At 41.7% G+C, this 27,318-nt stretch overlaps 1 protein-coding gene across 1 annotated transcript; it reads left to right on the top strand.

The window, feature by feature from the left end:
- Positions 1-1,835: 1,835 nt before the first annotated feature.
- LOC117816632 (voltage-dependent calcium channel gamma-5 subunit) lies at positions 1,836-26,067 on the top strand. Its single transcript, XM_034688990.1, has 6 exons — positions 1,836-1,932; positions 14,581-14,822; positions 20,169-20,255; positions 22,454-22,594; positions 22,744-22,889; positions 23,801-26,067. The coding sequence occupies exons 2-6, from the start codon at positions 14,627-14,629 to the stop codon at positions 24,062-24,064; spliced, it is 834 nt and encodes a 277-aa protein (XP_034544881.1). The 5' UTR covers positions 1,836-1,932; positions 14,581-14,626; the 3' UTR covers positions 24,065-26,067.
- The last annotated feature ends 1,251 nt before the right edge of the window (positions 26,068-27,318 follow it).

Here is a 27,318-nt window from a genome sequence, read left to right as displayed (position 1 = left end):
TATTAATGTATGAACAATGCTTTACAGATGATGAGTTAAGTATCAATTAATGCTTAATTAATGCTTAACTAATGCTTAAAAGTGTGTAGTTAATATAAAGTGTTACCGAAATTTGCAGTCAGATATACCTGTGATTGGACATTCCAAGGTGTTGTCTTATCAGTCTGAATATTAAAGTGGAAACAGGGTTGTTAATGTGGAATATATATGAATTCCCTGGCTGTTGCACATTTTCATATTACAGACGTCTTTTATTTTATAATGGTAAAATAATTGGTACATTCCTTTTCCATCGGAATCGCCCTTGGTAAAAGTGCTTTGCTAATTTAATTTTGTTTTTTAAAATGTAAAAAATGTTTTCCAAAATTTAAATTTGTTTCCAACTTTGTAAAAGTGTTTCTGATTTCGTAAATTTGCATTGCACTTCTCAGCCACCGTAAAGCAAGTTCAAAGAGGATCACTTCAAAAACAATGCAGACTTCAAAACATCTCTTTAATACGGAAGAGGATTAGGGCCACCAGAGAAATAAAAAGTTGAATTCTCTGGAAAAGAAAACTTGAAAATTTCGAGTTGTTGGATAAGCGCAATCACCTCGTCCAGACCAGTGTGCTGCTTTCTTCTGAACAGCCCCAATATACCGCAATGTCTTTTCAAAGTCCGGATGTTTATAATAATGTGATGATTCTGGGCTAAAATCAGTAAGATCTCCTTATTGCTGAGTACAGTTTGATAAGGGAGTCAAGTGGGTCCATGATACAGTGAAATGGGCTAAGGGCAACTTGTTAACAATCTACAAATTTGAAGTTTTTTTTGTAAATGTATGACTTTACAAACTCGAAAATTTCCAGTTTGATTTCTCACAGATTTCCCTCTTTAAAAACTCTAAATTCTTATTTTTTTCTCAAAAATCTACGACTTTATAAACTTGGAAATTTCTAGTTTCCTTTCTTGAAAATTCATTTTTTTTTAAAAAATTTTATTTCTTGACCTCTATTTTAAATGATGCCTCACATCATTTGCACGAGTTTCAGCTCCTTCACTCTTGACAACGGATTTAGGCCCAAGGTGCAGGAACAAAGTGGTACAAAACAAGCTTTGTTTCTGCTGCTATCACGGAGCTGAACAAGCCACAGCATTTCCTTTCTCATACAGACTCAAACTCCAATATCAAGACTTAAGTCCAGATCTTCTTTATATTCATGTGATTTTATAGTTTTTATTGGTTGACTGTTTTCTGATATGCATTTGAAATTGAACCTTTTAGCACTTTTATCATTTTATAATGTCTTGATTTTACCATTTTTATTGTTATATTAGTTTTAGGATATTTTAGTATGTTCAGCACATTAATTAGTTTGTTCTGTCTTGTAATTCTGTAATGACCCAACATCTCACTGGCTGCAAAACAAGTTTACCTACAGGTACAAATAAAGCAACCTGAACCTGAACCTAATCCTCTTCCGTACTTTTATTATTAGTTTCACTCAAATTATGTTTTGGTCTTATGTAAGCAAGTTGTTTACTTTGTATAAATTCCTTCAGTAAGAGAGGATGCTCTTTTCTTTCAAGAATATAAACCCTGAAGCCTTCATGTTTGAATCAGGGCGTGAAATTTACACACACTGTTCTTCTTCAAGGTGTGTCCTCCTCACCTCAGGTTTAGACAGCTGTTCACCTGTCACATGCACGCGCCTCCTCGCCTATCTGTTCTGACAGAGAGGTGGAGAGAGAGGAGTGTGACGCCACGTGCCTCACGCCACGCGCTCAGCAGCCTCCTGGTTTGGAGAGTACCGGTGCGCGCGCTGCACAAGCTCAGCGTCGCGCGCAGAACCGCAGAATACACGGACCGAGCGCGCGGAGAAGAAGAAGAGAAGGTAGAAGAGGAGAAGAGGAATAATCCTGCTTTCTTACACAGAGCTTTCTTCGTGAAGGTAACAGTTTGTTTGTGTTTTTATATATAAAGTATGTAAATGAAATGTTTGCTTATTGTTGTTTTGCAGATCTCTCTGAATGTTTGTGTGTAAGGTTGTTGTCATGTTTAATGCTCCTGCTAAAAATAGTTAGATTTAAGTCACTGGAAGCAAACAGCCTCCAAATGCAGGACTCTTATATTTCTATATTTCACTATATTTGACGTTATTTGTTTACAGTTTGAGATGCTGAAAAATCCTTGAAAATAGCTTCCTATGATTGTACAAAGGATCAGCTAAAGGATGTAGTGCACTTGGGAATATACAGCCTGATAAGAAAGTGATGTCACCCATGCTGTCGTTTCTAGGGTTAGAGAAAATGCTTATGAGGGTTTCCAGGAAATAGGCTGAATAATGCATTTTCATTGTGCACGTCGCCTAAATCTTAAAAACACCACTATGAAAGATAGACACTTGAGTTATTTGCAGGCTGCGTTTACTTTGGATGCTCTGGCTCCTGCTCCTGCAGCTCTCAGTGTACTACGTTTATTATTGACTGAGTGTTGAGCGTGGGAACGTGTGTGAGTACTTCAGCACCGCGGACAGAGACCAGGCGGGCTCTGATGGGGAAGACTAACAGACCTGAAAGACTTACTGATGATATTTACTCACTGACCTCATGCTGCTTTAACAGATGTGCATCATCTGGAGTTTACCGACCTACATTCAATGCATTATTCAGAACCAACACACTGTTCAACTAAAAAGTGAAAGAAATACTCTTGTGGTTGAATATCTCTGCTATTTTTAAGGATCCAGATCAGCCGTGTTTGTGTCTTGCTGCTCACTTGGCCAGCGTCCAGTCCTCTCCTCAGTGGGTCAGTGAAACAAACATGATTACAGCACAGGTCCACACAGGACAGTGTGGGCTGTGTTAGGAATTATTCTTCTATGATTCTGCAGAAAGTGTTTTCTCAGTCCTCTGTCTGTTCGCTGCCTGCTACGTGTTGCAGTAAGACGGACTCTGGTGTAAGGTTATCCATTCTACGTGGGTGTGATGTTGTAGTTCAGACCTCTGTCTCTGACTCTGTGAAGGAGAGAAACACTCCTGTGTAGCATATAGTGATTATAACCCAGAGGTTATACAGAGCCTTGTAGTTTGAGTCTTTAAGTTTTACTTGCCGGTGTCGTTGGACGTGCATTTGACTGATGCCATCATTAGGATGCTGCAGGCTTTCATCCATGTTGGCGAAAGCTTAGCAGATATATTTTTACATCTGTCTGCAGTCAGTGTATCTACTTCTTTTTATCTCTGGCAGGCGCAGCGTTACATACAGGCTGGTTCTAATGGTCCCATTTCAAAGGCTGAAAGTGCACTACCAGAGACTTTTAAGCTCTGTGTTTCCTTTGGTTAAAATCATGCAGGCTGCCTCCATCCATCTCCACACCACTCCTGTGTCTTTACTTGGCAACACCACTGTTCACATTTCACTCATTAGCCTTCCCTGCCAACAAGAAAACACAGCTGCAGGTTTTTAGTAGTGGAGATGTAAGTGTACAATCTAGGGGCTGATACTGATACTGATACTGATATGCATTTACAGTAAAAATGGTTTGAAGTATTTTTAGTTTTGCCACAGTTCCTCCCATGCAGACAAATTCTTTGCATGTATTGCAAATTGCTTTCCCTGATGTTGGTTGAGCGTAATTCTCCCATGCTGGACTTTTGGATCTTTTCTTTAGTGCGTCCTTCTGCACTGAGAATTTAGAGAGAAACACAAAGAGGGACAGTGAGCATTAAAGTGAAAGTGTGGATGCATTCACAAAGAGCTTCATTTATTAAGTGTGGAATACTTTGGAAAGCCAGCAGTAAGTTTCAGTTTATTTTTTAATGTTAGATTTGCAACATGTGGTAACTAGGCTGATTCATTATGAAATAGTACAGAGGAATATGTACAACAGTAATAGAGGTGAGTATTTTAATCTCTGAAAACTGTACACCTTTTACACTTCATGTATGTATTAACCAGATTTTTCACTGAAGTAAAAGAAGCAATATCATGGATTAAAATCAGTCTGATACAAGAATAAGTCTGACATTCAAATCTTACTTTAGTCAATGTAATTGTGACAAACAAAATAAATTGCATGTAGAGTGGAACTCATTTAAATTGATTATATACTGCTAATTAACTAAATCATAGTAGAAAATGTGTGTTTCGGTCATAGACCAGGTGTGTCAAACATACGGCCCGCGGGCCAAAACCGGCCCGCCAGAGGTTCCAATCCGGCCCCAAGAAGACTTTGCAAAGTGAAAATTCTCCAATTTTACAATAAAAGTAACTGCTATTTTAGATTTGTCCTCTGGGGTCGCATATAATCATAGTGCTGATGGGGCGCACCTGAACAGCGCTCCTCACTTTGTTCTCAAAGTAAGGAAAAAGAATATTTGCAGTTTGCATAATTTCGGTGGAAATTCATAGACTTTACAGAGCACTTCATGATCCAATTTTCCATGAGTCAATTTTTTGCATTAAAACAAAAGGGAAAAATTTGGAGTTGTCATCATTTATTGGGTTATTATTTTATGATTTTTCTGGTCCGGCCCACTTGAGATCAACTCAGGCTGTATGTGGCCCCTGAACTGAAATGAGTTTGGCACCCCTGTCATAGACTGTATAACACATGGAAGTATGGTGACGTCACCAATCTGTTTCTGAAGCTCTGTTTTGAAGCCGATCGTCAGTGGTCGCCATATTGGAAATTCTGAACACAACCTAACTTCTGTCGTGCTAGCTAAGAGGGAAAGAGGTGGAGTTGCCATAACTCTATTTGGGCAAAACTTGTATCTTAATATCTTCAAAAATAGCAAGGTATGAGAAATTCACCCCGTACAGTGTGTGCTGATAGAGAAATGAGCTATATGAGTTGAAGCCGTTTTTTGAACCAGGCTGTAAACATGTTTATTTCTGCTGTAACGATCGTCTCTTTGAATGGGTGTGTATGTCCAGCCTCTAGTGGACACTCAAGGAACTGCAGTTTTCAGCACTTCCGCATTGGCTTCATGTTTTACAACCGGACTTTGCCACATGGTATTAGCAGACACTTGTTTTATATGAATATTCTGGATCAGCAAGGTGCTAACTAAGTTAAACAGATTTTTGGTTTTGGTTAACAGAGGCCTAAACTACATCTCCATAATATCATAGCAACAGTGAAGTTTTTGTAACTTGTTCAGATATACCTGCTTCAAAACTCAGTGCCGCCAACTTGACCAGTGGATGCTCTCGTCTCTGAGCACATCAGTGACTCCCGGGCTTCAGTGTTGATTGCTTATGACTCGTTTGACGTCTAGCCAATCAGAAAGTGTTGTGGGCGGGGCATCAGGTGAGACAGGTGAGTGAGGACACATGGAGCACAGCCAATGAAGCACACTTTCTAATTAATGACTTTTATTGGCAATAAAATCCAGCTTTTTATAATCACAGCATCTTGAATGTGAACTGGGCTGACGTCCATGCTTACACTCTACGAGGGGCCGGATAACCGAGCCCCTTTGACCCTCTCTGAGGACACCACTGCTCCCAGGTGAGAGAGGGTCTCAGTTATTAAACACCTCACAACTGAAGGCATGAGGGTGTATGTATTTGTGATCATGTTGTGTCTGTATATCTCCCGCTGCAGCCTCTCATGTGAGATGCACAAACAGAGTCTAGTTTTGGGAGCGGCTCGTCGGTCCTTTCATGCCTCACAAAGTCAGGAGTATGTATTGTGTTACCAGGCGACAGGACCAAGTTCAAGCACTTATAAATGGAGGCTTGTTCTCACAACATACAAAGAAAATGGATGTAAGTGCTGCTGCTGTGGGTTGTAATAGCACTCATAGACTCTGAAACCTTTTAGACCACATACTCCGATTCTATCAGATTAAATGGACCACTCTTTCATCTCTGTTGAAAACATATCTCTGTGGAAAGACAAAGTTCAGGACCGATGCTGCAAAGTTTTAGTGAAGCAAACACAGACTTTAAATTCTCTACGGCGACTTGCAGTTTGGGCTCCAAATGTCTTATTAATGATCACCAGGAGATGTTGCACACAGAGAACGAGCCGACTGAGGAGCACTTTCATGATGACATGGAACGAGGGAACACACAGGGGTTGACAGATGGGTGCCAAAGCCATTTGCTAAAAGACACGAGGGAGCTGCCTTTGGAGAAGCATGAAAGACTCGAGCTGCCCCCTCCAATTAACATGATCTGACATGACAGAGGAGAGATGATCTGCTTTTTGATGCAGGCTGCGAGAGTCTTAAGGTCCTACATTAGAGGTCAGAGTGTTTGCATGTGTGGAAACATCGACTTCCTGTTGATTTATTCTAATATAAGTAAGAAGAGAGAAACCAAAACTCTGCTTTATTTTCTCTGTTAACATCTTCCACCACTAAAGACCACCACTGCTGTTTGCAAGATGATGTGTTGCAGTTGATTCCTTCTGCATTCAGGATTTGGCTCGACCAGCTGTGCATGCTCTCAGTTTCCAAGGAAGGGCTGAAGCATCTCCAGATTTAGACCAGGGAGAAACCATTGGACTTTGAGTCTACAAACTATTTTTAAATTATTTTTTTTAAGTTATTTTTTGGGGGGTTTTGCCTTGGTCGCATCCAGGAGTCAAGCCCACGACCTCTGCGACGAGAACTATGGCCTCTGTATGTGGGGCACTTAGACCGCTAGGCCACCAGCGCCCCAGTGAGCTACAAACTTGAGGCCAGCATGGTTTAATGATAAGAGCTCAGGGTGGGTGATACAGCAAATATCTCATGTTATGATTGCTTTACGGAAGGATCATGACCTCGATTTTGTCACCATTCTTCTTCATGTCTATATTAAGACCTTTTTACAAGTTACGGACCAGAACAACCAAACACGTTTCCCTTTTTTTAAAAAATATAGTCCTTCAAAACGTAAGAGTAATCGATCGTTTAGGAAGAGATGTCCCAATCCTCATCACAAGTATCAGATCAAAGCTGCTATGGGCATTTAGTAACTGATCGGGGATCTGCAATTTGAGCCAATCATCTGACCCTGATCATTTACGTCAGCTGTTTATGACATTTAAACATTAGCAACATTAGCAACCCCATGGCTAACATTTCAGAGGTGTAGGAATTAAGGATGTAAATTTCAAGTATTTTCCGTGATCGATCTTTGGAAAATGTTGCTGAGCAGGCTCCTAATTTCTGCAGACACACAGTCATAAAAGTGAAGGCTCAGACTTATTTCAGACTCACAGTGTCCAAATTTCTGTCTACTTGTTCTCATTGAGAAAAATAAGCATGTGAACGTGGTCAGGTGTCAGCCGGGAGCGCAACCGAGTCATAATCAGTCTGGCGGCGGAGAAAAAAAGCGCTCGTGGAGACCTGTCACTCAGCCGCAGCCCCCAGCTGAACACCTTCAGTCAGCTGATTCACATCCAAACATGCTTTAAAGGGATATTTCAGTTTTTTTTTAAGTGGGGTCGTATGAGTTACAGTACACTATTGCTCCTGCTAGCCACAATGAGTGCTGATGAGCTCTTCCCCTTTAATGAGAAAATTCCCAGAGGACCGGCTGGCAAGCTAGGCTATTTTCTTTGCGGACTGGGGTCGCCTCTTTTGCATAATTTCGCCAAAGTTAAGAAAATATGGTCCAGGAACTCAGCGCAGTGCAAATGCATGAACCAGTAGAAAAAATTGGAGCTCTTCAGTTTGCCGTCAGAAACCCTCTTTGTTTTGGCACTATTTTCAGACGCACCTCGCAGACCGGTGTTCTTCCGTTATTCATGCAGAATATTTGCTGCACAGTCGCAGAGGCTGTGAAAATCTGTTCATAGCCAAAGCCAGCATTTGAAGTTGAAGCTCTGCAGTTTGGCTGCATAGTTGGTTTGTGTTTTTTGCTTTCAGATTTAGTCTCAATACATTATTCATTCATCCTTTTATTTGTAGGAAGTTTACATCAATTAATCGATAGTCGATTATTGTTGACATCCCTTGTAGGAATGTTTAAAGCTAGAGAGTGAAACTAAGCAGGAGCGGTAGCAGTAGAGCAGTGCAGTAGTACCATCTAAATATTAAACATGCATGAAATAAAGCCTGTTTACTACAGCTACATCAGAAAGGCTGCTACGCTGAAGCAACAAACTCTGGACTTTGGAAGGGAGAATAAATGTCATCTATGGAGTGAAAGCCCAAAGGCCAAGGATGATTCCAGTCAAAGTGTTTGCATCACTTTTAATTAAAGGAAGAGTTTAGTCTTTTTGGAGTGAGGTTGTATCAGATACCTGTTAATAATAGGTGTATTAGCTACAGGAGATTCAACCTGGACATCTGAGAAAATACTTTCAAAGTAAAAGAAGCATCAACGACAGATTATTCAGGTTATATACAAGCAGGGACAAACTCCTTCAGCAGAACTAAAGGTGCATGAAGGATGAACATCAGAGACGTTTTACAGGCTCATTGAAGTGATCTCAAATGAATGACGATGTTCCCATGATGTGTGGTTTGTGTGATGGACTGCATGAGGATTCAACCGTCACTAAAGGAAACTATGGGTTTGAGAAGTATGCATGATGCATGAGAATATATGCATGTGTTTAAACTGACGGAGCAGATCTCAGCAGACTGACGATGAGTTCAGCCAGTGTCATCCAGCTGCGTCCATGTGAGCTGATGCTGTCCTCAGGCTCCTCCAGCAAGCCCTAACAACATCCACTAAGTCCCTCAATGTTGGTCACATGTGAAGATCAGAGAAAGCACTAACAGACAAACACAGTAAGATTTCTGACAAAGTTTTTATCCCCAATTTTTGAGTAAAGGTTGTTCAAATTTGCCAAACTTGCTGTAAGCTGTCTTTGTTATCTAGTGCTGTTTCCTCCCTGCAGGTATTCTGTATGCTGGATGTCTGTGTTTCATCAATTTGCTATACAACAGTTGTAGAGCAGTCTGTTGTCCTCTTTGGATCTCTCTCTAAGTGTTTACGTGTGGTATTCTTGGCGGTGAGCCGCTTTAATTACGGTTGGCAGGAGTTGCATGTTAACAAAGTAAACAGAGGAGGAATGCCCTACTTTTGGTGATGACGTGCCCTTTACTCTAGCTGTGGTTTGCATCTGTCTCATTTGATGAATGCACAGGCTCTGGACCCACTGTGTGTTTCTTTTACTTCTGTTGAATCACATTAAAGGTCGAGAATGTAAACAGAAAGAGCAAGAGAATGAATACAGTCACTCTTTCACATTTATTTCTGCACAGAACTTCGAAACAAGTTTTGTTAAAAGCTTGTCACAGAAATTGTGAAAAAATTGTTCCAGTCAATGAATCTTTATTTATATGTCACCAAATCACAAGAAATGTTCTCCTCAGACTCTCTCCAAACAGACCGTACTCTATGTTCTATTATTAACAAAGACCTAAAACACCAAGACAGGATCAGATCCAGTCCCATCTTACAGACAGGACTCAGTCTGATCTCATCTTAATCCACCATGAGCAGAGCACTTTGCAGCATTTAGCAAGTTACAGTGGCAAGGACAAACTTCCTTTAACAGGCAGAAACCTCCAGCAGGACCAGACTCATGTTAGACACACATCTGCTGAGACCGTGTTGTAGCAGCTGGAGTCTGGCACGTCCACAGCAAGCAGAGATCCAGAGGAACCTACGAGACAAGGGAGCTCAGGGACTCCAGAAAGGTCTGTGGTTAGTAACTTTAATGGGACAGGAAGAGAGAGGGGAGTGAGGGAAAGACTGGATCCCAGTGAAATACTTCTAGTTTGGCATTTTGACTGAGGGGAACATATATGGATGAGAAGGTGAAGCATGAGAGAAGAGAGTCAGCCATCTTTGAACGGTTGAATTGGCTTTGCTGGGCACCACTGAGTGCCTTGATGCCTTTCCTGGATGAAATGTTTGGCACTATGAGATCGCTTTAACACCTGAAATGGTAGCTTGAACTTTCAACCTGAGTTCTGGCCGTGTTCTATCATCAACATCTCCCCTCTAAGATAGTCGTGTTCTGTGGGAAACAGAAAGTTAAATCAGTAATATAGGGGCTGTGAATAATAAACATGGACCCACTTGTGCTGCTTGAGTCGGCCCATAATTGGTCTCATTCTGCCACACAGACTAATGCATGCAGTGAATGGTTTTTAGGATGCACTGTTGCTGGCATGCTGCTAACATGATCATGTCTACTGGAAGTTTTATCCACGGTGGAATAACTTTCTCAAACTTGTTTTATGTCCAACGAGTTTGCTTTAAAAATACCCAACTTCAGGCGCTGTTGGCTTAGCGGTTGGGGTGCACACCGGTGGCTGGTTCGGCTCCCGGCTGCAGCCTCTCATGTCTTCCCCCGCTCTCTACTCCCCACGTTTCCTGTCTCTCTTCAGCTGTCCTCCCCTTATAACAGCCCAAAAATATAACTTAAAGATAAACAACACCTTTATCGTCAGCTTTCTGGTTTTGGAGGATGTAACAGCATCAGCTTGTGCTTCCTGTGCTTTTTGTGCGGTTCATCCAAAACTCAGGCAGAGACAGAAACAGAGCCATGAATGGAAAGCATGAATCCTGCCTACTGGTTGCAGCTAAATGATAAATGCCTAAAAATAGAGCTCTCACATGGCCGCCGTCCACTGACCACTGATTGCAGCTCGGGGAAGACTAGATGCCCTTTCATTAATGAAAGTCCTTTTTCATTATTGCTGTTCCTTTGTGCTTTAACAAACTCTGATTGCTTCTGCATGCATGTCAACTGCTCCCAATCGCCCCAAACAAGTCCACGGTGATTGGAGGAGTCTCAAGAGGAAAAGACGGTTATTCAAGGTGTTGAAACATGTAAGGATTTGATTTGTTGAACCAATCATTTTTAACTCAGTGGGCTGGATCCTTGACTGTGACTTTGAACACAGAGAGTTTGGGTGAATCACCTCACGGGTGTGTCTCTTGTCTCCTCTGCTGTACTGTCTTTAAACGGATGATTACTGTCTATGGCGTTAAAATTATGTTATAACATGCAAGCTCGTTAAAACATATACACGAGCAGATAATAACTTTTCATACATGCAGATATGAAGTCAAGATGTGTTCTGTTAATCTACAGCTGATACATGTTGCTGTTTATCATACAGACATGATTACATGAAGAATAGGAGGAGATGAAATACACGGACGATGAGCAGGGATCCAGGAAGTGCTGTTAATGGGGGAAATACAATGCTGCCGAGCGGACCAATCACAGGGCTTGCTGTCCGCATCGATTATGCGTAGTTATGTGCTACGTGCGCAGGCCTCTACGTAGGTACGGCAGCTAATCGGACCCCCGGCATAGGCCACGCCGTCGATTCGACACAGAAGTATAAAACAGGCTTTAGAGGGTTATATTTTCAGTCTGTTTAGGACTGAAGGAGACTTTCAAAGGAGAGGTGACACATCTTAAAGAGTTTCAAGTCCAGTTGCATTTTTGGATCAAGTTTTGTAGCTGGCAAATGTTATCTGCCAGTGTTTCCTCCCACTCAGCTGATCAAACTTAACTTACCAACCACCAGTTTGTTGAAACATTTGCTCCTCTCAAACTTTATTTCTTACCCTTCGTGCCACACTTTGTCCTCCCTCCATCTCCGCTCTGTCTGTTCAGACACATCAGGCGGGCAGACGTAAATCTCAACTCTGCTCCACTGAGGCTTTACACCAGGTTGCGATAGAAAAAGTAGATCCACGAAGGGAAACAACGACTGCCATGAATCTTAGCAAAAGCTCCGTATCCCATAATCACATATTCACTCACTCTTTCCAGTCCCCCAGTGGGTGCTCAATGTGGCAACCCGCTGAGAACTCATTATGTAAAATCAATTCCTTTCAACACATTTCCCATGCCAAGCTCCCCAGCACTCCGGCTTCCGGCGAATGTGGGCATCAGCCACCATGTGAACGGATCCATTATCAGTGTGAGGAGCACAGAGCATTCATATGCTGACACATACTGTACACCATCTGCAGCGTGGATCTAAAGCCTGTGTGAGGTTTTTAAGTGACATACTGTCGCAGATGTTGGAGACGCTCATTCTTACGCTTGTCTTTAAAGCATCAAGTAACACTGCTTCTTGTCTTTCCTCTCTGTCTCTGCTCGGGGTCTCGATTAGGGCGGTCAATGAAAAACTTTACATAACTTTCTCTCAGATTCACTCTGCTCAGTCTTTGCCCCGACACGACGCCGTCATTCACATTCTAATGAGCGACTCTGAGGAGACGGGATCTTTCCCAGATTTCTGATCAGCTAAAAGGAAGTGTCCTCTGTTATTCATTCTATTATCATATTAAAATGACTGCTTTCCATTCTCTTGACTGACATCTCTAGCTGGATTCGAGAGCTGTTATTCATGCAGAATATTTGCTGCACAGTCGCAGAGGCTGTGAAAATCTGTTCATAGCCAAAGCCAGCATTTGAAGTTGAAGCTCTGCTGTTTGGCTGCATAGTTGGTTTGTGTTTTTTGCTGTCAGATTTAGTCTCAATACATTATTCATTCATCCTTTTATTTGTAGGAAGACGTTTACATTTCACCATACTTACACAGGGACCATTTTCTCTGCTGTCATACACATGTTGGAGGCTCAAATACTGGTGCATGATTAAACTACAGTGTCACAGGCTGCAGAGTAATAAGAAATAGAGTTTATCCTCCTGCTGTGGACCTTCCAGACTCCAGCTGATACGAACGTGCTGGACTCAAGGGGCAACAGCTTCTACTACTCTTCCCATCACTATCACCGCTCCCTCTCTCTCTTATTCTCCTCTATCCCTCTTTCCAGACCCAACTCAGTCTCAGCAGATGTGTGTCTAACATGAGTCTGGTTCTGCTGGAGGTTTCTGCCTGTGAAAAGGAAGTTTTTCATCGCCGCTGTAACTAGCTAAATACTGCAAGGTGCAATGCTCAGGGTGGATTAAGATAAGATCAGACTGAGTCTTGGTCTTGGTGTTGGGTCTCTGTTCATAATTTGACATAGAGTGGTCTAGACCTCCTATGTTTGTAAAAGGGTCTTGAGATAACGTTTGTTGTGATTTGGTGCTATACAAATAAAGATTGATTGATTGACTGATTGATCATACAGCCTGCATTTAAAGAGGTATAAATATAGGATGAATAGGAATGATGATTAACATCTAAAACTATACAAAATGATACAATCCTGAAGGGAAGTTGGGTTACATGTAAAGCCCAACAACCTATTGGCTAACCTAGCAAACGTAACGTTAGCTTGGAAGCATATTGTTATTTAAAATAGCAGTGGCAAGTTATTTATACCTGCAAGCTTTCAGCAACCTTTCTAACCCTAGAGCTGTTAATGAGCGGCTGAATGGGTCGATAAAGGAATCATACATGTTAGTGATTGTTATGTACGGCTCCTCAGGGGTTCTCTCTCTCTCTCTCTCTGCTGTCCCTCTGGCCTTAGCACACAGGTAGGAGGGAGGTAAGAAAAGAGTGGCAGAGAGAGCTGGTTGCACTCTTACACAGGACGCCACACGTACAATGAAGGGTTTGGGTTGTTTTTCCTTTGTCTCTTTTTGTTGTCCCAAACATGGTTAGTTTGTTGGGTTTATGTTTGTTTGTTTGTTGTGTTAATCTAGGCTGGAGATTTCCGGTAGTTAAGTTATAGGTTTTCTTTTTCCCTATGGTTTAGATTTTGTTATTCTCAGTCTAGTTTAGGGTGAGGTGCTGGGAGCGACGATCAATTGCGCAACTGGCCCAGCCCCTTTCTGTCTTTTGTTCTTTTTGGCCGGCGTCTCCGGTCCCTTAGTGTTTCCCCATTTTTTTTAATTTGGGAGGGGTTTCTATATCAAATAAAGCTTGGGGTTCTCATTGGCAACTTTGTGTGGCGTCCCTTCTGTTCTTGTATGTTGCGGTCTCCACTATTCAGCCTGTGTACCATTGTTGCTTGGGCGACCTTAACGGTCATCTTTTCGAAAACAACGGCCTGATATCCAGTTATTAACAATTCCTTTATGTTCGATCATTTCCTGTCAACAGCAGAGAAGAGGAGCGGATATGAGATGATGAGATATATGAGGGAATGAGAATAAATAGATAAGATGAGATAAAATAAATGAGATGAGATGGATGAGGTGAGATGACACAACATAGATGAGATGATGGTGATGAGATGAGGAGAGGAGAAGAAAAGAGTGAGGAGGTGAGACTAGATAGAAAAGATGATATGAAATAAGATAAATGAGACGAGATGGATGAGGTGAAATGACACGACTTTGAGATGAGATAAGTTAAGATACATGAGATGAGATGGATGGGGAGATGGGATGAGATAAGAGAAGATGGATGAGGGGATAAGATGACATAAGGAGAGGTGAGGAAATCAGGAAGTGGTTAAATGGAAAGATTGACTTTCAGCACTGTCATATTAAAACAGCACTTAAGCTACCTGTACTGAGCATGACTGAGAAAATGGCAGCAGTGTGAATACAGTCAACTGATGACCTCAGAAGTAAATCTTGTTAAATATTTGTAGCATTTTGTTTGTGCAAATGTTTGTTTCATCTTTTTCCTGTCTCCTCACAAAAAATCTAATCTATGTTGAATTTTATGATCATCTGGTCCTCATACTTCTCCTTCTCTCATCCTCCCAGCTCTTCTTTCTGCCAGTGGTGCCCCCCCTGCTGTTGAGGCTGTGGTATGAGCCTATGTGGCAGGAAGGCGCTGACGTTGCTGAGCAGCGTGTTCGCCGTCTGCGGCCTGGGCCTGCTGGGGATCGCCGTCAGCACCGACTACTGGCTCTACCTGGAGGAGGGCGTCATCCTTCCCCTCAACCAGAGCACCGAGATCAGGATGTCCCTCCACTCGGGACTCTGGAGGGTCTGCTTCTTGGCTGGTGAGTTAGTTTGAAGTCCGAAACATCAAAATGAAGTATTTGTATCCCTCGCTCCTCCAGGCAGGGTAAACTAGATTGATCCTTTCAGACAGGACTTCCATTTTTTCAGTGTGTTCTGCTCAGAGACAGAGCTCTTTGACCAACTGGGAAGTGAGTCACTTGATCCCTGAGAGGAGAAATACTTGTGATTTGGCAAAACTCAAATAACATTTTATCGAGGTAGTCAAAAAGGAAAGAAAGAAAATAAGATTCTCTGAGATCCTTGGTTTAAAAAATAAAGCCAAACATCAAAGCTGCAGAATAAGGAACTCATCCTGCAAGTATTGATGCACTGAACACGTTCTGCACAATTTGGACATTTTTATCAACATTTCCTGCAACAAGCCAGCAGCGAGTTCAGCAGACGACTCTGTTCTTTCTGTTTGAAATCTAAACCCTGAATATTTTAACTTTGCCCTCACCTCTGCGCTCAGTCTTAGGAACAGTACTCGTCTTCTCTTCGATTGTTGAGCTGCCCTCAAAAGTGTAAACAACTTTTATACAAGATGAAAGATGAGCTTTCACCAGATGACTTACCCTCTGGGTTACGTTTGTTTGCAGCACCAGAGGCACCTTGATGCAGAGAAACTTAGTTTTCCTTTTGTTGCATCTGTGTCTTTTCCACCAAAGCATTTTTAATGAAAGACAGGTGTTGCATAAAATCTGAAAAGCCTGTTCTTTCACCGTGCATGATCGAACATCTTTGGCCTTTAATGATTTTCCTCCTCATACCTCTCCAGACAGATGTTTTTCAGGTATCAGTTGTGCACTTAAGGTGCATTTCGACATAAAGTTTTGGGGTCTTTTAGCCCGCAGAACTACTTTCCCCTGAACTAAAAGGTTCCTGTGCTCCCTTTGTTGTCTGCGTTTCGACCGCGGGCTGAAGTCCCGGGGAAGATTGTGCAAATCAGGCCAGTGACGTATGGAGAAAAATAAATAAATGCACTACACCACCAGACCAGTAGAGGGCAGTAAAACAAAGACGAATGCAATTCATCACAGATGACACCATAGAAACAGACGGACAGGCAGGTATCATTATGAGCAACACAACAGTTAGCCTGTTAGCATGAAGAGACTCAGCTGGTGCTGTTTTAGATGGTGCTGTATTTCATCACAGATGGATTCACTGAATCAACACGTGAGAGGAGATAAGCGCGAGTAGCAAAGACGTTTCAACACGGCTTTAAAATCCTTTTGAACTCAAAAGGCCGTGGCAGAGATCTGCCAGTGTTTTGGTTTAAACAGCGACCCTGTTAACTGGAGACTTTCAGCCGGATGCATCCCTCATAAACGTCTTTAGAAGATCATTAAATATCTGATGAGGATATTTTTGAAATCTTAATAAAAACTAAACTAGTTTGCATTCCCAGGAACTCCCTCTGTGTTTCAACAGCTGTGTAAACTCCACAAACACTGACACGTTCAGCTGAAGGTCTCCAGTTTACAGGGTCACTTTTAAAACCATAACACTGGGAGAGACGCATTCACGGTGGGTAACAGAGAAGACTACTGTTACAAGCTGCTAAATCAAGAGAATCACAGCTTCTTCTTATGAAAAGTACACACACATACAAAAAAGATAGAACAAATAAAATGATGAAAAATGTGAATCACAGATGTGTGTGATGCCCCCCCCCCCCCCTAGCTGGGGCTTTTCAGGGGTGGAGATTATTTACCCCTGAACTAAATTTAGACCCTAGGTCCTCCGTCGAAATGCACATAGTTCCGGGGTTAACTTCCTGCGGTCAAAAAACACTTATAGCAGCTTTATCTGTCAGGTGTCTTACTATTGTTTGATGTGCCCAGAAGATGTTGTAAAAAATCTGTGCCTGCTAGGAGTGTTAATATATCCAATGATATATATTTTTGGATATCTCTGAACGTTGAAGGACCAAAGTGCACTTCTCCTGTAATATTTCTTATGTAATGTTATTCTGTTCACTGTGTCTGTGCTCCACCCCTGGCCAGCCCGTCCGGTGTCAGGGTTAATCGTTCAGCACACATGTCGGCCCTTCAGTTGTGATTAGGTAACAGATGTTTCCCTGCATGGAGCCGCTCATTGCTACAACATAACTGGAGTAATGATCCAGTGTGTGTGTTTTAGGGGCGATTGAGTGGCCTTATTGCCCATTTAACAGCTCCGGTTTGACCCAGAAACAATTACCCGGTCACAGTGTGTGGTTACTACAGAGACATGAAGAGGCTGCTTGTTGTTTTGACGGGTATTGATGTTGTTTCAGTTTATTGGATGTTTGGTTGCTGGCCAGAGTTCATGTAAAGGAACTTGACACTCACAGTCGGCATGCACAGTTGGTCAGTGTGAGGGCTGTAAGTCAGGTTCAATGTAGAGCGTAAGTTAGCTTCATTCATTAGTATTTTCTTAACATTTTCACCTTTCTGAGGACTTGAAAGTGTTTTTCAAAGATTGCACACTTTGAATTTAGCTAAAGCATGAATGAAAATGTTTGCAGCAATTTCCAAGTTGATGTTTTTTCTTAAACCATGTTTTTGTCTATTTTGCTTGTCTGGAATTGCACATTTAAGATTTGGATTCAGAGAACTTTATTGACCCAGAATGACAATCGAGTGTGCAGGCTACCTGTTAATCAAACAAACAATTTAGAACAGACAAACGCTATCAGTCACAACAATCAACATGTCAGCGACAACAGATCGGTACAGAGGAGCTAATCATTAAAGGTGACATATCACGCTTTTTTCATCAAAATATATTGGTCTAAGAGGTCCCCAAAACATGTCTTTAAAGTTTATGCTCAAAAAAACACTTTGAAATCAGATTTTGGCATGCCTGAAAAGCCCTCTTCTTCAGTCCTCCTCAGAACACTCTGTTTTCCCTCTGACCACGCCCCCTCAGGAAGTGGATGTGCGTCGGCTCTCCAGCATGTTGATCTAATGTTTACATGTTGGCTGAATATACACGGCTGCTCAGAGATCACGTTACTTCAACCCTCTGAATCTGATCCAGAATCTGATCCTGACGGAGAGGCGCCTGCAGCAGGACCTTTCTGAACCATTGGTCACAGATTTAGTGTTTCTTGTTGTTTTATTTATCAGTATGTCGACGTGTGTCTTGGTACACAGCTACGAACATGTAGCTATGTGGCTATGCTAACTAGCGCTAGCACTTATCCATGGTAAATAAAAATCATCCACTAGATCTTCAAATCTGCAGACGTGGGGAGTAAAACCGACCTTTGTGTTTATTAAGACAGCCTACAACTAGCATGCCTCCCTCCTAAGCTCCTTGTTAGCACACACTTGTGCAGGTAATGAAAAACGGAGGAGGGATTCAGTATTATTTTATACAGTCTATGGGCTGAACAAGCTCCGAGCTCTGACTCCATTACAGACCGGATATTGTTGCATGATATGTCACCTTTAAATAATGAATTAATCTACACAATTGCAAAGAATAAATACAAAAAAAGACCTTACAAGTACAGAAGTTTACAGGAACAATCCTTTCAGCATTTAGCAGTCTGTTTGCAGAAGGGATTAAAGAATTATTGTAAGTTTATTCAGCTTGAGGGGCGAGATAGCATCGCCCTGAGGGCATGAAAGGGAATTCCTTGGATAAAATGTGCCACGGTTACGTAATATCCCTTTAGCTTTTACAGAAAAACTGTCAGATAAAATAAATAGTTCAAGACTTTCAATAAAAGCATAATAAAAGCTGCAGAACATGTTCTCTGAGACTCTAAAATTATTCAGATTGTGCATCAGGTGTTTTCTCTGTTGTCCATGTTTCACAATCATCTCTGTATTTTCTGTAAATTTCAAGTCAAACATTTTCTGCAGAGATTGAGAGGCATAAAGAGATCAGCGTGAAATCCTTATCATGATTCCCTTCAATCATCACAACATTTTCTGTGCGATCCTGTCGTGATTGATACAAATCATAATGTTAGAGTGAATAAAAAAAAGAGAGGTGCAAAGCTTCCCATTCTGCTAAATAATCTCTGGATGTAGGAGGCAGGATATTTTCCTGTGGCATTAATAACGACCGTACCAAAATAAGACTAAAAAGCGAGAGAGTGGGGGATGTATAAATGACAGGATCTTCACTGCCTGCTTCTATCCTTTACATCTCCATTACACACTCCTACATGTGTTATTTTTTATCCTGTCATTCCTCATTCATCTACAGCCATCATACATCCAGAGTATCCTCTGATTACAGTCCAATAATTCAGACTGGAGGGTTTTAATCCACCAAAGCAAAAGACATTTAGTAGCTAAGGTATCTCGTATTTATTTCTCTTAATGTGCCGTTCATGTCTATGTTTTTGTGCTGACCTGACCCAAACCCTCGGTACGTGTTGAAACAGTGAGTATGGTGAAAGGAAGCTCAGAACATCACCTGCTCTGACACCTTGTAACGTGTGGGGTAAATGAAGTGTTGATGAAGCAATCAGCTGCAGAAGAGTGTGTGTGTGTCGTGTGTTCTGATGCCAAACTTTACTGTAAGTGTCAAAGTGGGAAAAGGGAAGGTGCTAAAATCTAATGCGGGGTGTTCTTCAGAGAAACGCTGACAGCAGATAATTATGAGGTTAACAGAAAAGGCTGTGGAGTCCGTGTTGAGGTGGAACTTGTGAGAGTTTACTAGAACTAGGAAGTGTAAATGCATCATGTCTGATTACTTAACTAAATTAGTCTTCTTCAAACTATTTGTCATTTGTTTGTTTACTTTCCTTTGCTGCTAATTGACTGGACGTTGTTGTTTTGGATCGGGGTGAAGCCAAGAGCACCCACTGCTGGCTGGCTGCAGTACAGGTCATAACATCTGCTTCCGCCATTATTCCAGAGGGAACATTGGTTAAACTATAAAACTGAAATCATGTCCAGGTGGAATATGTTCTTAGAAGATTAGTTTAATTTAGTTATTCAATTTACAGTTGCATCATGCAGTACCAGATTTGCATTTCAGAGGAGCACTGGCGAGATCAAACGAAACAAACTCACAGGAGTCATTGCACTTTCTGAATGTCTGCTTCAGTTCAAGACATGAATATCTTCTGCTGTGGACTGGACCCACCTGAGCGATCTTGAATGTTTTATCCTTAAGCTCAATGCAGGTTTGCAATGTGACATCAGTCCCACTGCATATCCAGCCAGGTCGTCTCTGAGCATGCCTCAGCTCCAACAGCGTGAATGTCGGCGCCCGTTGAGGCGATCTTTTGGCTTCAGCAGTCAATGGATTTAACAGTGTACAAGACTGAACTCTGTTTCCTCTTTATATGAATGTGAAGTCTCATGCATTTGTTTCCTTGTCCTCTCTTCTAGGAGAGGAGAAGGGCCGATGTTTCACCATCGAGTACGTGATGCCCACCACCATCCAGATCACGTCTGAGTCGACTGTCAGTGTCCTGAGTAAGTTTCTCTTCACACTCCACTACTATCTAAGTTTGGTGAAATATTCCAGCCTAGTGGAAACTAGTCACAGAGATTTCTGGACAAACAGGGTTGTGGTTGCTGACCAAAGTTAGACTCCCAGATCTCCTAAAGTGGACTGTCATGACAATTCAGGGTTACTTGTACAATCGAGCTACAAGGAAATGAGTTCAACCCAAGTGGCAACCCTGTTCTTGAAAAATGAAGCCAACGAGGAAGCTAAAAAAAACTGCAGTTCCTTGTCTGTCCACTTGAGGCTGGCCTCAAAATCTGAGGAAGCCCCATTGGAGCCCTTGTTAAAATAACACTAACACTAGTTGTGGTTTCTGTGGTCGTTTCCATATTCTCAACCTCTGTGGGGTGAATTTAATAAAAAAAACCACTTGTTTTGATTTTATTGAAGCTGAAAGTCATGCACTATGCAGATATTATTTGATGCAGCATCTAATGTGCAAATAAGCAGTGTTCTGCTCCAGGAGTGTTTTTAACCACCGTGTCGCACTGATAAAAGCAAATACAACATCCTTTACGACCTCTCAGTGAACCTGGAAGGTGAGAAAAGTGTCTGCTAACACATAAGGTAGCACCTGTCCGTCTGTCTGTCTGTCCGTCTGTCTGTCTGGAGCTGAAGAGTTCCTGCAGACATGGTTAAGTCTCCTTTGATTTAGTCTTTAAAAGTCTGATGTCATGAGAGCGGAGTAAAACTCCTACACATCCTCCATACGGTCTTCTGCTCTATTTCTGACCCCATCGCTGAGGCCGGGCCACTCAAGATAAGAGCCGGTGTGTATGAAAAATTTAAAGGTGCCATTTTCATGTTGTTGAGACCCCCTGCTGGGGAAACACGCATGGATACACATTAGTGCTACAAGTGAGAGGCCGAGCAGTCAGGACCACAGAGAGTGATGCTGTCAGAAAAACCACTTAATCTCATATCCCCTGCATGTGCACGCTGACGTCAAAGGATGGGCTTTCATGCCAAAGAACTCACAAACTTTGGGCGGTACAGGCGTTTAATAGACTTTGGTACAATCCTCTAAAAGCTGTTATAACACATCTCATGTTGGACAAAGTCAAGGACAATCTAAAAGCTGTGAATAAAAATAATTATCTTTTGAAATCTGTTCATTCTTTGAGCACAAAACAGTACATTTTAATGTTATTTATGTAAAAGAGTTATTTTTCTTTTAAGTACAGATTCAGTGAGAGAACAGTGCTAACATAAGCGGGAGACAAGAGAACTATGTAAAGACGTGGAGGTGAATAAAGTATGAAGTGAGTGAAGACGAAGGGATTATACAAGGTTAGAGTAAACAATTAAATTCATAGCCAAGTCACTGTATTTGTGTTTATTCACATTACTGTGAACATTATAATCAAGGGTGAAGTAAGACGAGATGAATGAGTCCTCTGCAAGATTTTAAATGTTAAAGTTTGTCTTCATTCAGCTCTCCTTCTTCTCTGAGCTCTGCGGTTCACACCCCTTTAAAAAGAAACTAATGTCACAACTTTGAACCCTGCTGCTATCATCACCACCGCTCATGGTTTAACTTTCTTTGGAGAGATCACTAACCTAAAGTTTCTCTCACCTGCTCAGCTCCTTCATCATATTGATGGACAGGATCCAAGATGAAATATGAATGTTAACGGTTTCCCCTCCCCTTACGGTCTATGGTGTCAACTAGCAGAAGCTAAATGTGTCTGAACTCTTTTCTGTGGATTGATTTGACATGACATGTGATCAGTTTGTCTCTGGTGATGCTCATGTTAGTGAAAGTTAATAACCGTCGTCAAGGGGTTTAGACCAATCAGAATCAAGTATTTAGGAAAGTTGGGTATTAAGATGAGGAAAGAATATAAGTACAGTGAAACAATAAAGTCAGTAAGTGTGCTCTACAGGAACTTTAACTCTGAGTTATATTAAGATATATGGTACACACCCAACTAATGTGGTTCTTTTAAGGATATAATCTTTGAAGTTTGGTCATTTAGCTTGGATAGACACAGACTTGCTTTACCATTTACTCTACCAAGACCAGCCCCAGAGGAAAACCACATGTTGCTTCTCTAAAAGGAAAAACATGCCATTAGTTTCAGAGTGCTACTGAACCAAATGCACAAAAATAACATCTGAATGTGATCAAACAAACTGACCCGTCTTCCTCGTCTCCCTCCAGAGATGATCCGCTCCGCCACGCCCTTCCCTCTGGTCAGCCTCTTCTTCATGTTCATTGGGTTTGTGCTCAGCAACATTGGACACATCCGACCACACCACACCATCCTGGCCTTTGTGTCTGGGATCTTCTTCATCCTCTCTGGTACTTCCTTTGATTTATTAATGATTCAGCAAACACACTGATTTTAAATACATGATGGAGGGTGAACTTGTACTGTTAGGATTAAGGGGGAAGTTTATTGTTTTGTGTCAGTCCGAATTAATCCCTATACCTTCTTCCTCCATCCTCAGGCCTCTCTCTGGTGGTTGGTCTGGTTTTGTACATCTCCAACATAAATGACGAGATGTTGAACAGAACCAAATCAAACGAGTCGTTCTTCGGCTACAAGTACGGCTGGTCTTTCGCTTTTGCCGCCATCTCCTTCCTGCTCACTGAGGTAACGTCACTGCAAGAGTTGAGACTGTGAAGTGTGTTGGTTGATTTTGTTGCTGTTTATGACTCAATCTGATGTAACTCTGAACAGAAATGCAGATAACAAAGACCCAACATCAAGACAGGATAAGATCCAGTCCCCTCTTACTGACAGGACTCAGTCTGATCTCATCTTAATCCACCATGAGCAGAGCACTTTGCAGCATTTAGCAAGTTACAGTGGCAAGGACAAACTTCCTTTAACAGGCAGAAACCTCCAGCAGGACCAGACTCATGTTAGACACACATCTGTAGAGACAGTGTTGGAGAGAGGGATAGAGGGAGATGAAGAGAGAGAGAGAGAGAGAGATGATAGTGGTGAGACGGATAGTAGTAGTTGTAGCAGCTGGAGTCTGGCTCGTCCACAGCAGCAGAGATCCAGAGGAACGTACGAGACAAGGGAGCTCAGGGACTCCAGAAAGGTCTATGGTTAGTAACTTTAATGGGACAGGAAGAGTTAAAGTAATAGAGAGAGGAGAGAGAGGGGAGAGAGGGAAAGACAGGATCCCAGTGTGTCAGTCTAAGCCTATAGCAGCATAACTAAGAGCTGGTCCAAGCCTGATCCAGCTCTAACTATAAGCTTTATCAAAAAGGAAAGTTTGAAGCCTACTCTTAAAAGTAGAGAGGGTGTCTGCCTCCCAGACCCTGACTGGTAGATGATTCCAAAGGAGAGGGGCCTGATAACTGAAGGCTCTACCTCCCATACTACTTTAAGAGACTTTAGGTACGATGAGCAGGCCTGCATGTTGGGAGCGTAGTGTTCTAGAGGAGTGTTGCATTAACTTGCATTAGTAAGAACCAATTGTAGCATTTTTCAGGATGCTCAAACCCCTCCAGGTCTCTCCGTCTTGATGCCTCTCCTTCTGTCCCCCCCAGACTGCAGGTGTCATGTCCGTGTATCTCTTCATGAAGCGCTACACAGCCGAGGAGATGTACCGGCCTCACCAAGGCTTCTACAGGCCTCGCCTCAGCAACTGCTCCGATTACTCCGGTCAGTTTCTCCACCCGGACGCCTGGGCGGGACGCGGCCGCAGCCCCTCCTCCATCTCCTCCGAGGCCTCCCTGCAGATGAACTCCTCCCACTACCCGGCGCTCCTCAAGTGTCCCGAGTACGAGCAGATGTCGTCCTCGCCGTGCTGAGGCAGAGACGAAGCGGCTGTGTTTCGATCAAAGTACATTCATACTGACCAGCTTGAATCACGACGATGACCTGGTTCTTTTTAACCCGCCTGCTGCTGATCTTTAGTTACACTTTGGGGTTTTGTGGGGGCAAGACAAAAGTTTGAGGTTCATTTTATTCTCAGCTATTGTTTCAAGGACTGAAGAAGAGGAGTGACAGAATTTGATTGGAGAGGAGGTTTTTCTCTAATTATAGGTGAGAGGTGGAGAGCAACAGGCTGACCTGAGCGGGAACAGGAAGACTGAGAGCTTCAACCTGATGGCATTTTAAGAGGTTGAAACTCTGCACAGATTCAGGCACAGAGGGGTTTTTGGAATAAGGCATGCAGACGCAGAGGTTGCAGGTTTCTAAATACAAACATTAAAACATAAGCAGGCAAATATCTATCCGTGAAATCATACATAGAAGTGAAGAGGAAAGTTTGATGTATTTTACTCCTTTCAAATTTAACACAACATCAATTCTCTATTCTCCATCAGTCTGTCTTTCCCTTTCAAATCATGCATTAGCACCAACTGAATTTGCATGTTTATCTACCATCCTCATGTTGCACCTCTCATCTGCAGCGTGCAACACCCTCGACAGAATATGGCTCTTTGCTGCATGCGTCCTCATACAAATCCAAACTGTTCCAGATGTTTGATAAGAGAAAAACTCAGCTGGGACTTTTACAAACTGGTCGTTGAATGTGAGTTTCAAGCATTCAAACTGATTATTTCATGGACTTACCTTTCACATGAGCTTTACATCAACTCCAACCTCTTTTATCTGTGATTTTAAAACAGTTTGCACATCACCCAGTCTTTCATTTAACAGCTAGGAGTTCTTTTGTGTCCTCTCGAGGTCGACAAAACATTTAAAGCTTCTTTGTTTTCATCCGTCACTTTAATGACACCGAAGGAAGGTTTGTTGATCAGGCTGAGACAGATAATATATTCACTCTGAGTCTATAAGTGTATATTTTTACAGAGTAAAAGGAACAGACTGGAATAAAGATCAAATTTAGTCTTTTTATTTGTTATAAATAAAGAAACATACGTCTGCTTTGCACCAATTAAAACATGAATTATGTATATCCTCAGAAAATCCTCAAAGCTCCTGCAAAGTGTTTCTTTAAATGAAAAACAGAGTTATACAGAACACGGGATTGATTGTGGATATCGGATGAAGCTCTGAACCCTCAGAGACTGAGACTCATGGAGAATGTGAACGAGTCGGTCAGTATATTTTGATATGAAGCCGGTGTGAATGTAAGAAGTTCTGAAGATGAGATTTATTTCCTGCACACATTAAATACCTCCCTGTAGAGATATAACCACCCAAACTGTAGAAGCATATTTTTATAATTTCACCCGGGTAAAGGAATATTCCTCGACGTGTACCGAACAAATACACCGACGTCTTTATCGTGCCAAGGAAGAGTTCCTCCAGGTGAAGTGGCTTAAAGCAAACCTTTGAATATCAACATTTCATACAGCTGGAAGTGTAACTGAACATATTATACAGAACATTTGTCTCTTGTGATACTTTTACCTTAGTTTGATATTTATTATAAAGTTATATTGTCAGTATTTAATGTTGCATGATGTGAACTTCACTTATTTTTAACGGCATGCAACATTTCATCATGTAAACAAACAACAGCTGATCGGACGTCCTCACGCAGAGTTTTCATTTAACACCTGAGGATTAAATCAAACATATGTACACAGTCGTTTTTGTATAGACAGAATATATATGTGAAGATTTGATGTTTTCTCTGGTAGGTTTATCTGCAGTGTGTAACAGCTGCTTCGCCTCCTGCGTCACATTTCTGCTCTGAGTAAATACATGTAAAGTAATCAGATGACATCAGTGTCTTTAATAAAACATTCCTCTCTGTGAGTTTTTACAATCTGAGTCATTTTTATGATGTGGAATGATGAATACAGTCTGTATATGAAATAAAGTTTGATAAACAATACATGTGCATCTTTATTGATTCATCAGAGGTGTCGCGTTCAGAGGAAAACGAAGGCAAATGGAATTAGAGCGTGGAGGAGCAGGGAACACGATGAACCCACAAAGAAAGAAGAAAACAGGAAAACTAAATTCACAGACGTGTGATAGAAGACAGGCGAAACAGCAGAGAACAGAACTACAGCTGAGGAAGTGACAGGAATTAATAGTAGAAATCTAGTTAGTCACTTTGTAATTATTTAATTTAATTTATTTATTTGAAGTATAGCACCTTTTTTATGACAATGGTTTAATATTTTAGTGTTTTATTTTCTTAGAAATGTATTTTATTTTGGTGAGTTTAATTTCCTGTGTTGAGTTTTAACATCTTATTTTACCTCCAGTGTTTCCTCATTAAGATATCATGAGAGCGTTTCCTCAGTTTGTTCAGCAACTTCTTTTTTATTTATTTATTTTATTTTTATTATTGTTATTATTGTTGTATATATTGTGTTTCTTAACTTTAGGATTGTGGGGTGGGTTTGGGGTTGGGGCTGGGTTTGGGATTAGGATGCGGGGGTCTTCATGAAGTGGTCTCCTGGAATGGTTTCTAATGAACATGAGCCTTGTCTTCAGAGGTAGGGTTAGTACACAATGGATAGCTCTATTTGACTACTGTTGTAATCCAGATTATGGTTAAACCAGATTAATTCATAGTTTTGATGTCTTCAGTATTAATCTACAATGTTGAAAATAAATACAAATTAAATGAGAAGGTGTGTCCAAACTTTTGACTGGTAGTGTATAATAAAAAAGCAACCCCTGTCTCTGATTAGGCTTCAAAATATAGCAGTGTTGAATTTAATATACTACAACAATAGGATCAATGCATGCAATAAAATGTAGGATTTCAACAGACATGGAGACGATGACCACATTTTTAAATATGCAGAAGATGTGCATAAGGCTGCAGCACCTTGTGCTGCTAGATGAACTGCTGCTCTCACAGCCTGCTCAGGTATACTTTAAAGTTGCAGCTGTGAAGGCCGGCTGTGTTTTTCTGGGGATGGCATCTGCAGCCTCAATAGTGAAGCTTGCTGAGTTTCTTTTCCCCTTTATTTCCTCCCAACTCATCATCCACCCTTATTTGCCTGTGCTGCAGCCTTTGCCTCCTCCTGGTGGTGCATCTCCTCCATCACCAGCCTGCATCTCTGTGTGTAGAAGTCTTGGTCTGGGCTTGTGTGCTGGTCCTGAGACCATGCCAGCTCTGCTGAAA

Source organism: Notolabrus celidotus, chromosome 7, assembly GCF_009762535.1.
Source record: "Notolabrus celidotus isolate fNotCel1 chromosome 7, fNotCel1.pri, whole genome shotgun sequence".
Classification (NCBI taxonomy): domain Eukaryota; kingdom Metazoa; phylum Chordata; class Actinopteri; order Labriformes; family Labridae; genus Notolabrus; species Notolabrus celidotus.
The sequence above is the reverse complement of the archived record's forward strand: the minus strand, read 5'-3'. Positions and strand labels throughout refer to the sequence as shown.